Source organism: Bufo gargarizans, chromosome 7 (genome assembly GCF_014858855.1).
Source record: "Bufo gargarizans isolate SCDJY-AF-19 chromosome 7, ASM1485885v1, whole genome shotgun sequence".
Taxonomy (NCBI): domain Eukaryota; kingdom Metazoa; phylum Chordata; class Amphibia; order Anura; family Bufonidae; genus Bufo; species Bufo gargarizans.
In genome coordinates this window covers 186431823-186444313 of record NC_058086.1, presented here as the reverse complement: position 1 = coordinate 186444313, position 12491 = coordinate 186431823, and the positions used below count along the sequence as shown (strand labels likewise).

The following is a 12491-nucleotide window of genomic DNA, read 5'->3' as shown; positions in this document are numbered from 1 at the left end:
ACACAGAGAATACCTTGCTTATCTGCTGTTATCTTTGTAAAAAATAGTACTGTACTGCAAACATATGTTGTGTGTATGTGTGTATGTATGTGTCATATTTTTCACCCTAGGTTTCGCACTTAGGTTTTAGAGGAGGAAAATAAGAAAAAAATATTTTTCATCAGACCTCAGCCCAGACCCCCAATCAGACCCCCAATGTTAATCAGACCCCCAATCAGGCTTCACATCAGATCAGACCTCAATATTAATAAGTCCCCCAATCAGACCTTATATCAGACCTCAATATTAAAAAGTCCTCCAATCAGACCCCAGATCAGACCTCAATATTAAAAAGTCCCCCAATCAGACCCCAGATCAGACCTCAATATAATAAGTCCCCCAATCAGACCCCAGATCAGACCTCAATATTAATAAGTCCCCCAATCAGACCTCAGATCAGATCTACATATTAATAAGTCCCCTAATTAGACCTCAGATCAAACCTCCATGTGGATGACCCTCAATCAGACCTTAGATCATACCTCAGTCAGTCCTCCAATCAAACTTCAGATCTGACCTCTATGTGATTAACCCTCAGTCAGACCTCTATAAGTCCCCCAAGCAGACCTCCATGTGAATAACCCTCAATTAGACCTACATAAGTCTACCAATCAGACCTCAGATCAGACCTCCATGTGAATGACATCCATGCTCAGATCAACTTACCTCTCCTGCTCCGGACTCATTAGTATTTTAGTATTCACCCCATAAGATACACTGATATTTACCCCAACTTTGGGGGTGGGAAATAAGTATTTTATAGGGTGAAAAATGCAGTGTGTGTGTGTGTATATATATATATATATATATATATATATTCTGTATATATACCGGGATGCCAAAACTGGCGCAAGTAATTGATGCAAACATATTGTTGAAAGGCTGTAACTGGAAGGACTACAATCAGAAGTTCCATATGAAAACTGTACAGAGGGTCGGACTAGTCCGTATATTCATACAGAGTGGCTTTTTGTTTTACTCTCCTCAGGTTTTTGGGAGAGTTGGGTAGACACAATTATGTCACCCCAACTTCTTATCTAGAACTGATCGCAGCTTTCCGTCATCTGTTATCTCAGAAGCGGGACACAGTGATGAAAGCAAAAAGAGATATACCAATGGATTAGATAAGCTGGCATTCGCTGAATCTCAGGTGAGTGTTAGGGTGACATACACCCCTATGATTACAATAGCAATAATCACGGCTGGTAAATTACCTGTAGAATGAAATGGAGTGGCCTGACAAACCATATTGCGGTGATCGCCGCTTGTAAGCAGGATGCTTTGTCAGTCCACAGAAAAGGAATAACTAATGACAGCCACTTTTGCAAAGGAATTACTTATTAAGGACCCACCTGTGAGGTTACTAGTACAGTACCTGAATAGCCTCTGAGCCATTCATAAAAAGCCAAGTTAAAGGTTCACTAACTTTTTGCTAAACTTTTGATAGGTGGGGGTCTGAGCGCTGACACCACCACTGACCCCTAGAATGAGGGGAGTAAAGTACCAGGATAGAATCGAGACGGGCCCATAAACTTCTATGGTGCCCGTCTCATGCAGTGAGAAGAGAGAGTGCGCTATCTGTGCACTTCTCACCCCTCCTTCTAGGGATCTGTGGAGGTCTCAGCATTCAGACCCCCACCAATCAAAACCTTGGATATGTCTTGTAGGAAGGTACAAGGAATCATCGTGGATGATAGGTATGTGTCACCGAGGTTCCTGGCCTAGGTGGAGTAAGAGCCAGTTTTCATGTGTCAGCAGCAGTTGCTATTTGACACCTTGCTATCTAGTATGGCTGTAAATAGCTGATCCTGGACGGCTCTTACTGGGAGTAGTCAAAGTGCTGGATGGGTGACTACTCCCCACGTTCCAGGCTGGGTTTTGAGAGGCCTATAAAAAACTGCCAGCAGTGTCAGGTGGTGGTGATGATCTCTCTCTGACATTGGAGCTCTGGCAATCTCTGTGGGATCTGAGCCTTGTGCCAGGCTGGAGCCCTGATTCCAGGAGGACTGCTCTGTCCTGTGCTATACTGACCAGGTGTGGATTAACATCCAGGATAAAAAAGTGACTGTTTTTGCTTTTGGAACTGTCTGGGTGTGAACGAACACCAATACTGCAATTGAACTGTCATACTGTGTACTTGTGCAACAAGTGTGAATAAACACTGAAGTTTTTGAGTTATAAACTGGTCTTTTCCTCTATACTGCGTCTGCTAACCTGCCTATCAGAGCGAACCCCCACAGTCTCTATAACAAATCTAAAGTTTTCAGAAAAACCTTTTGAATAATAATAATTATTTCTGCTGCCACTAGGGGGAGTTCACTGCATATGGATTTGTTATCATGTTTAATTGGAGCTTTATCAGTTCATATGCAATGAAATCCCCCTAGTGATGGCTGGAGGTGAACAACATTTTATTGAGTAGTTGCCGTTTTAAGGGGAGCAGTGGATTTTGAGCTTTCTAATAGAAAAAAAACTGAGCTCTGACCCTTATAATAATTTTGGACCTATTTAGGTGACATATCATTAAACTTTGGGGTCATTTATAAATCTGAAATACGCCTATATTACGGCTAGTTGCGCCGTGACTTCTGCCTGCTCACGCCAGGTCTAAAAAAAGTGGGCGTAGCGTGGGTAATGAAGGGGACTGGCTGGTAGGTCAGTCTCATTTACCATTTTCTACACCTGGTTTAGCTGTTGAAAAAGGTCTAAATGTAAGACAACCCCGAAGCGGTGGTCAATTCGCAGAAGTTAAGAAGAGGCCAGCGCCTCTACATAACTTTGGCGGCTCCACCTCCAGCTTAAGGGGTTTATTAAGACCGACATCTAAATTGACGGTCTTAATAAATGTGCCCCTATAGGTACATTCTCCTGCCCAAGACCATTTCCATTAGTACCTGCACCATCCCAAATAGTTTCTTTCTGTAGTCACATATTAAAAATAGAATCCAAAAAATCCCCCCCCCCCCCCTCCATATATCTTGAACACTTTACTGCCAGCTTTATCTTCTCTGATTTGATATTCATTATATCATTATACTTTGCTTAGGTTGGAGAAATGAAGAAAGAACTGGTCGACCTACAGCCAAAACTGGAAGAGGCCAAAGTTGAAAATGCAAACATGATAAAGGTGATTGCAATATCAAACCGATCGTTTCATAGTAATACTATATTCGTCGATAGTATTTAACCCCTGATGTGATCAGGATGACAATACTTTATGTTATTTGAATTGTAATTGTGACCCACGCATGCACGGCTGAGCGGAGGATGCATGTTTATGAGGGCATCGGGAGAGATGAGTGTCGGCCGAACAAGCATTGGGCCGTGGTGTCTCATACATATTAGCAGCTTTAGACCCTATGTGGCAGTGGATGAAGTGATAGCATTTTAGTACTGGCTGGAAATATTTCTTTTTATTACTATTTTTGGGATATGTAGATGGCATGGAAACCAGGGATAGAACACATAGCCATGGACACACAGGTACAAAGCTTGTTGCAAGGCACAGTTCTTATGACTGGACTGTAATGAGCCATGTGCCCCTCACATGACCAACAGATTTGTATCCCATAAACAATTAGGGAAACAATAAATGACAGCAAGAAGAGATAATGAAAATAATATGGAAGTCAACTGGAAAATCGAAGAACTTCTCATCATTCAGTGAAAAATTATTTGTTGACGCCATAAATCTGCTTCAGCTACTAGTTACACATAGGACCTCACCTCTCATCATAGCTGATCGATTTAGAAAAATATGAACTAGCCATACAACTTGTCTTTTTTCCTACAGATCATTGAAAAAGAGTCCGCAGAGGTGGAAGCAAAAAGTAAAGTGGTCCGAGCAGATGAAGAAGTGGCCACCCAAAAAGCTACTGAGGCACAAGCTCTGAAGAATGAATGTGAAAGTGAACTGGCAGAGGCCATCCCTGCCCTGGAGGCTGCCATGTCTGCCTTGGACACTCTGAAGGTAAGATTTTCAAAGACGTGACTTTATCTTCTACTGTGATAACATGTTATAATATTAGCCGGTTAATTGTGCACATTGTGTTAGCCATCGGACATCACCATTGTAAAAACCATGAAGAATCCACCTTCGGGCGTGAAGCTTGTCATGGCCGCCATTTGCGTCATGAAAGAAATCAAACCAGAGAGGATAAATGACCCGGCGGGTACCGGACAGAAGGTAATTACCATAACATTTATACTGCTTTTAGTAATACTATTTATATTATTTTCCTTTTACTATTAATTATATTTCTTTAGATACTTGATTACTGGGGACCTAGTAAAAACTATTGGGAGACATGAACTTTCTCAAAGACCTGCGGGAATACGACAAGGATAATATTCCGGTAAATAGACATAATCATTTTGATAAAAAATTATACCCACTCCCCGAGAATTTGTAAAAAAAATATAGTTTCTATGTTTTTTTTCTTTCTGAGTGAAGGTTTCAGTGATGCAGAAGATCCGCAGCGAATATATCACCAATCCTGACTTTGATCCGGCCAAAGTGCTAAAAGCGTCATCTGCGGCAGAAGGATTATGCCGATGGATTCTCGCTATGGAAGTCTATGACAGAGTTGCAAAGGTATTGAGAGAGGTCATGACTGATACGTAGACAAATCTGATGTGCACCTTATAAGGCTTCTTGACGTTCTGCTCCGTCCGCTTATCATCTGCAATTTCTTAGGTTGTTGCACCCAAGAAAGCTTGTCTAGCAGAAGCCCAGCAGTCATTGGCCGAAACGATGGCAGTACTGAACCAGAAGAGGGCAGAGCTGAAAGAAGTGGAAGATCGACTAGATGCCCTGCAGAAAACATTTCGAGAAAAAACTGAAGAGAAAGTTCGTCTGGAGTTCCAAGTAGATTTGTGCGCTAAGAAACTGGAACGAGCAGAGAAGCTGATAGGAGGACTTGGTGGAGAAAAACACAGGTTGACCTAGTTATTGCAAATTTTTTATTCTCACTGTCTAGAGAGGAATTACCTTACTATACGACAAAGTGTATTTGGGAGCATCACTTTAAGCTCATTAAAAGCTGCATCCACTGCATTATGAATGGAGCTGTGTAGTTCCAGCACTGGATGCTATGCTGAAACAGCTGATCGGCATAAGTACGGGGTGTCAGACCCACGCCGATCGGATGTTGATGACCCATCCTGAGGTTAGCCATCAGTAGTAAGGGGGTGGACAACACCTTTAATCATGTGACAACCAAAAGCGTTTGGAAAAATGAATTAGCTCCACCGATCAAGTCCTCCTGGTCTGCATAAATGTCATCTATAATTCCTATTTAAAATAAATGTAGGTGGAAATGTTGGTTGACCCTAAGAATATTCGAACCATTTGTATTTACCATGTTTGCCAGCTGCCAAGTAAAAAGGAGACAATATTTCACAATATTCATGTTACGGTCACGTAAAGTGGATTCCCTAAGCTGCAATCCATTTGGCACAGGCTAGATTGAAGTGTAGACTCCCCGATCTTCACCCTTATCTACCTGCAAGGAGATATGGACTTTGCTGCAGGAGGACCACAGGTCCCAATCACCAGAATAGTCATTGATTGAGGGTAGTAGTGCTAACGGGGCAGTGGCTTGGTCAGGGTCATCACTAGGAGAATAGTAATATGTCCAGGGTAAACCAGGAACATAATCAGGAACAGCCAGGAGTAGGACAACAGTACTAGGCAGACAGTGCAGAGGCACAAGGCAGGTGCGTAGTCTGGAACAAGGTCCACACCAGGGTCAGGGACGATAAAAACAGTCCTAAGAAGAAAGTCTGCCAGGCCACATACACAGTATATTACATTTTCAGCAAGTTCTGCCAACACCAATCTGATGTCTAAGCACATACCTGACGTGGACTAGCTTTTGCCTAGTAAGCTTAGGTATTGTATCACTCGTCCAGTCAGCATCTTCTTAGATATTGTGTTCATTTTCTAAGTATGTATTTTTCCTTTATCGATCATTAGATGGTCCAGTGCTGCTGATTCACTTCAGAACATGTATGATAATTTGACCGGAGACGTCCTTGTATCTGCTGGCGTCATTCGCCTATCTGGGGGCCTTCACTGCTGGATTTCGACAAGAATGTACCAGAGAATGGAGCAAGCTGTGCAAGGTAAACACTCGGAGTCCTTTTTTCTACTGTTAATTACGATACATAAGTATTATATGTCATATTGGTCAGAGTATATTGGAGAATTTAGAACATTTACATTTATTTTAGTCCTGAGCAAATGAATCAGTGGAATCCGGATATGGCGTGCGTCACTCAGATGTCCAGTCAGTGCAGTGATTTGGTCGGCGTTTATACCGTAAATAGCAATATTGCACTGCATATACCACCATATTACTGGTTAAAGGAGTTATCTTTAATAAGTTTACAGTGAGAATAGTACAAATGAGTGTAGCCTAATGACTAGTGCTACCTACCCTGTCTATGGTCTGTATCTGTGCTGCTTTACATGAATGGCTCGAGCTGCATGTAGGAGACACGTCCAAGGTCAGTGGTAGAGCGCTTTCTGGGAAAATAGATTATTTAGAACCTACATAATTTTAAATTATTTTATTAAAGACTAATTATGTGTTGATGCAGTGCCACCATATTCAGCTCCTTTATGGTATCTCAGGGACTTAATAAACATGTTGCTGAAATGACAAAAATCTGTAGTCTTAGCCTCTTGCACACGACACGCGTGCACCCCGTGGCCATGCTAACGGGCCCGCAATGCACGAACACCAACGTGGGGCAGCCGCAGCAGATGGCGGACCCATTCACTTTCTGACAGAAAATAATGATTACATAGATTTACCTTTCATATTCTCTGTTTCAGAGTAAAATGATTCCGTGCCGGAGGACTTTTCACATTGAGTAAGACCTCTTGGTGATCCAATTAACAATCAGAGCCTGGAATATTGCCGGTTTGCCGACGGACTGCTTCTCCATAGATATGGTGTCATTGTGAGCAACTCACGACGTTGGTATGTGCTGTGTAAATAGGTACTTTTATGTTTCTAGCTTAAAGGGGTTTTGCAGGATTAGTTCTTTTTAAGTCCTCTCTTCACCCAGCAGAACCTGTGGGAGAGAATTATACTTACATACTCCTTGCTGCTGCGTTGGTCTGTATTGCTCCTGGGCTTGCCTTCACCAGATTGAACTGCTTGAGAGGCCATTTTGGTAAATTTAAAAGAATACAAGTGGCAACTTCCTCCTGTAAGCTTCTGCACAGATGGGGTCATGTGCACCACCCTGCAGCCAATGACTGGCCTCATCAGTGGATGTGTCGCTAAGCTGCACGTAACCCAGCAGGCACATGCCGCTTGGGGACAGTGTCACCGCTAAGGCCAGTCACTGTTGCAGCGGCTCACGTGAAGACAGTCCAGGAGCCATGGAGCCGAGCCCAAGCAGCGGGAAGCAGGTAAGTATAGTGCTCCTAACAGGTACTACTGCGCGGTGGGGGGAACATTTAAAAAAATAATATCTCACACAACACCATTTTAAGTTAATCATATTTTTTCAAAGCAATGTCTTTTTATATATTGTTTTTCTTCTTCTTGCAAAATGTTGGTAACAGTCAGTGCTCCTTTTTGTCTGTTTCCCCGCAGGCCCGTAATGATAGACCCCTCAGGGGCCAAGCTAACAAGTGGATTAGATTCAGAGAGAGACACCACTGAGCGTCATCAAATTAACAGATTCAGATTATATGCGAACTCTGGAAAAACTGCATACAGTTCGGGACGCCACTTTTATTGAAAACGTATGGGAAGATTTGGACCCATCGCTGGAACCTTTACTATTGAAGCAAACATTTAAACAAAGGTATGTGTGACGAAATAGTCCACTGCAGGTAAAGTGTAAGAATTACCGGGCAGCCAGTCATACAGTACAGACCAAAAGTTTGGACACACTTCTCATTCAAAGAGCTTTCTTTATTTTCATGACTATGAAAATTGTAGATTCACACTGAAGGCATCAAAACTATGAATTAACACTGTGGAATTATATACATAACAAAAAGTGTGAAACAACTGAAAATATGTCATATTCTAGGTTCTTCAAAGTAGCCACCTTTTGCTTTGATTACTGCTTTGCACACTCTTGGCATTCTCTTGATGAGCTTCAAGAGGTAGTCACCTGAAATGGTCTTCCAACAGTCTTGAAGGAGTGCCCAGAGATGCTTAGCACTTGTTGGCCCTTTTGCCTTCACTCTGCAGTCCAGCTCACCCCGAACCATCTCGATTGGGTTCAGGTCCGGGTGACTGTGGAGGCCAGTCATCTGGCGCAGCACCCCATCACTCTCCTTCATGATCAAATAGCCCTTACACAGCCTGGAGGTGTGTTTGGGGTCATTGTCCTGTTGAAAATAGATGATGGTCCAACTAAACGCAAACCGGATGGAATAGCATGCCGCTGCAAGATGCTGTGGTAGCCATCCTGGTTCAGTATGCCTTCAGTTTTGAATAAATCCCCAACAGTGTCACCAGCAAGCACCCCCCACACCATCACAACCTCCTCCTCCATGCTTCACGGTGGGAACCAGGCATGTAGAGTCCATCCGTTCACCTTTTCTGCGTCGCACAAAGACACGGTGGTTGGAACCAAAGATCTTAAATTGGACTCATCAGACCAAAGCACAGATTCCACTGGTCTAATGTCCATTCCTTGTGTTTCTTTAGCCCAAACAAGTCTCTTCTGCCTGTTGCCTGTCCTTAGCAGTGGTTTCCTAGCAGATATTCTACCATGAAGGCCTGATTCACACAGTCTCCTCTTAACAGTTGTTCTAGAGATGTGTCTGCTGCTAGAACTCTGTGTGACATTGACCTGGTCTCTAATCTGAGCTGCTGTTAACCTGCGCTTTCTGAGGCTGGTGACTCGGATGAACTTATCCTCCGCAGCAGAGGTGACTCTTGGTCTTCCTTTCCTGGGGCGGTCCGCATGTGAGCCAGTTTCTTTGTAGCGCTTGATGGTTTTTGTGACTGCACTTGGGGACACTTTCAAAGTTTTCCCAATTTTTCGGACTGACTGACCTTCATTTCTTAAAGTAATGATGGCCACTCGTTTTTCTTTACTTAGCTGCTTTTTTCTTGCCATAATACAAATTCTAACAGTCTATTCAGTAGGACTATCAGCTGTGTATCCACCTGACTTCTCCACAACGCAACTGATGGTCCCAACCCCATTTCTAAGGCAAGAAATCCCACTTATTAAACCTGACAGGGCACACCTGTGAAGTGAAGACCATTTCAGGTGACTACCTCTTGAAGCTCATCAAGAGAATGCCAAGAGTGTACAAAGCAGTAATCAAAGCAAAAGGTGGCTACTTTGAAGAACCTAGAATATGACATATTTTCAGTTGTTTCACACTTTTTTGTTATGTATATGATTCCACATGTGTTAATTCATAGTTTTGATGCCTTCAGTGTGAATCTACAATTTTCATAGTAATGAAAATAAAGAAAATTCTTTGAATGAGAAGGTGTGTCCAAACTTTTGGTCTGTACTGTATGTAATATGTGGATGTCCTAATCTGCTGTTAGTGGCTGTCTGCTCCAGCTCATAGAGGGGGCGTCCCAATCAGGAAACCCCCCTGTATGCTGCCCATATACCCCAATAGGGAATATGGACAGGGTTTTTTGTCTTTTGGGAAAATTGTTTGTTGTCTGCTTTATACATTCACCCACTTTCCAAGTCCTTAGTTACTTTTTTTATTGTAACTTTTGTCTTTTTTATTCCTGCCTCCCTGGAACAGATGAAGGTAAACCACCTCATCATGAGATGTTTCATTTGGATTTGTGATCACTAACGTAGAACAGAGACATTTCTGTTCCGTGTGTCGCCGATGTAGTTATTTTACAGTATGTGTGACACCACTTGTAGGTGAGGCTGTGTTTGCATCGGGCTATGTGAACATGTTCAGTGTATGCGCCATTAAAACTCCTGCCACATACACTGAATATAGCTATTGGCCCCTATTCACACAGTGGAGGAGAAAAGAGAGCCTCTTTAGCCTCCGTCGAGGTGGTGAGCATCGGCATACCATTTTATAAGGCATATTAAAGTGCAGCAGACTGCCCTGTACAGTGGGCCTCCACAAGAAAACATATTCCCTAAGGTATGTTTGAATATAGTCACTAATATGAGCGTTGTGTGCCACGTTGGGAATTCCCTCAATGAATAGCTGTAGCGTGTTGTGAACAGGGCCTTAAATGATAGGATTTTAGATATATTGCGTTTTGTATATATGCAGTGTGGAAAAATGGGCACTGGAGCATGATTTTTCTACATTGAAGTAGAAAATTTTATGGAAAAACTGTGTACATTTTAGGATATCTTTTAAGCTTCTTGTTTTCTCTCCCTTATAGCAAATATATTTCATACGTAACCATGTTCACATGCCACATTTAAACCCATTGCATTTTATGCGTTTGTGTTCACAGGAGGCATGGACTGCATCAGACTTGGAGAAACAGTCATTGAATATTCCTGTGACTTCAGATTTTATATCACCACAAAACTCAGAAATCCACATTATCTGCCGGAGTTGGCAACAAAAGTGTCACTGCTAAACTTTATGATCACTCCCGAGGGTCTAGAAGATCAGTTACTCGGCATTGTTGTAGCAAAAGAGAGGTTGGTGGTTCATGCTTCTTCCATCTGAGGCTACTTTCACACTTGCGTTTTGGCTTTCCGTTTGTGAGATCCGTCATGGGCTCTCACATGCGGTCCAAAACGGATCAGTTTTGCCCTAATGCATTCTGAATGGAAAAGGATCCGCTCAGAATGCATCAGTTTGCCTCCGTTCCATCTCCATTCCGCTCTGGAGGCAGACACCACAACTCTGCCTGCAGCGTTTTGCTGTCCGCTTGACGAAACTGAGCCAAACGGATCCGTCCTGGCACACAATGTAAGTCAATGGGGACGGATCCGTTTTCTCTGACACAATCTGGCACAATAGAAAACAGATCTGTCTCCCATTGACTTTCAATGGAGTTCATGAGGGATCCATCTTGGCTATGTTACAAATAATACAAACTGATTCATTCATGGCGGATGCATGCGGTTGTATTATTGTAACGTATCCATTTTTGCAGATCCATGACGGATCCGCCCAAAACGCGAGGGTGAAAGTAGCCTAAATATGTGTCGTTTGTAAGTTCGTGTCCTTGAGAAGGTCCTCAAGATTTTCCCTCTAAAGTTCTGAGAGAACCAGCTGAAGCCACAAATAGCATTGCAGCCATATTGTCGACTCAGCGGTCATACTGCTCTAGTCTAAAAGTGTTTCTCAGCATTCCTATGCCAAGTACCCGCTACTCAGTTTCACCAGGGTAACCCCCAAGGCTATCATCATACACTGTGCTTTGCCTATTAAAAGTAGTGGATAAGCACATTGGGAGTACCCCTGAAAAACTAGGCTCTAAGCAAGGGTGCAAAACCTTCTGGTCCGAAGACCACATTGCCATACTGAACCATTCCCGCGGGCCACAATAAAACTTAGCGGGGTATTACTATCTCAGATATTTTTGACATACCAACAGTATATGCCATAAATGTCTGATGGGTTCCATTTCCTGGGGTCTCAGCTATAGGGAGAAAGTGGGTCTTCTTCTTCTCTAGTCAGCATCTCCGAGAGGAGGAGACCATTCATTCATGTAGATTCCACAATTCCCACAAGCTGTAACAGAGAGGACCACATATAGGTTGTCACATCTCTTAGGCTGGATTCACATCACCGTTTCATTTTCCGTTCTTCTGATCCCCAAAAAATGGATCCTGTGCATCCGTTATGCACATTTTGCATCAGGTTTAGCCATTTCCATCTGAGATCTGATTTTTTTAGAAGAGAAAAGAGGTTCTGCATGCAGTACTTTTTTTTTTCTTTCTAAAAATATGCATTACGGATGCACAGGATCCATTTTTTTTCATGTTCTTTTGACGGTTCATTAGAAGAACAGAAAATAAAACGGAGATGTGAATCCAGCCTTGCTTATATTCTGCTTATTGGAATGCCACACAGGGGTCAAGAGACCCCCTTCTCCTAATATGTGGGGGACCCAGAGATGGCTACCCAGTGCACCTTTACTGCTTGCCCATCCCTGTTCCTGAGCTGAGGCACTCCTCTATGGCACGGACATTACATGTGTGCAGCCACACACATACAACTGCTTCTGTGTCCAGATGTGTCCAACAGGGGCTGCATGCGGCCCCCGGGCTGCAAGTTGACCATCCCTGCTCTAGACTTTACCTATGTACTATCGCAGCTTTACAGTCGGTGTAATTTTACTTTAGCTTTGTGGTAACAGTTTTATTTTTTCTGTGACGGAATTTAACGTTACGCTTTACTTTCGCTTAGGCCTGAGTTAGAAGAAGAGAGAAATGCCTTAATTTTACAATCGGCAGCCAATAAAAAACAGCTGAAGGAGATTGAAGACAAAATTTTGGAGACT

The 12491-nt window shown here is 42.9% G+C and overlaps 1 protein-coding gene across 1 annotated transcript in view; it reads left to right on the top strand.

Moving 5' to 3' along the window:
• The window catches only part of DNAH12 (dynein axonemal heavy chain 12), a 165470-nt gene that overhangs the window by 118062 nt on the left and 34917 nt on the right, over positions 1–12491 (top strand). Inside the window, 20 exon segments of the mRNA XM_044302476.1 lie at positions 1028–1134; positions 1137–1189; positions 3086–3166; positions 3833–4009; positions 4094–4225; positions 4306–4327; positions 4330–4394; positions 4493–4633; positions 4736–4977; positions 6017–6095; positions 6097–6165; positions 6881–6995; positions 6998–7028; positions 7653–7671; positions 7674–7698; positions 7701–7765; positions 7767–7794; positions 7797–7863; positions 10483–10677; positions 12398–12489. Coding sequence (XP_044158411.1) covers positions 1028–1134; positions 1137–1189; positions 3086–3166; positions 3833–4009; positions 4094–4225; positions 4306–4327; positions 4330–4394; positions 4493–4633; positions 4736–4977; positions 6017–6095; positions 6097–6165; positions 6881–6995; positions 6998–7028; positions 7653–7671; positions 7674–7698; positions 7701–7765; positions 7767–7794; positions 7797–7863; positions 10483–10677; positions 12398–12489 — 1805 coding nt within the window.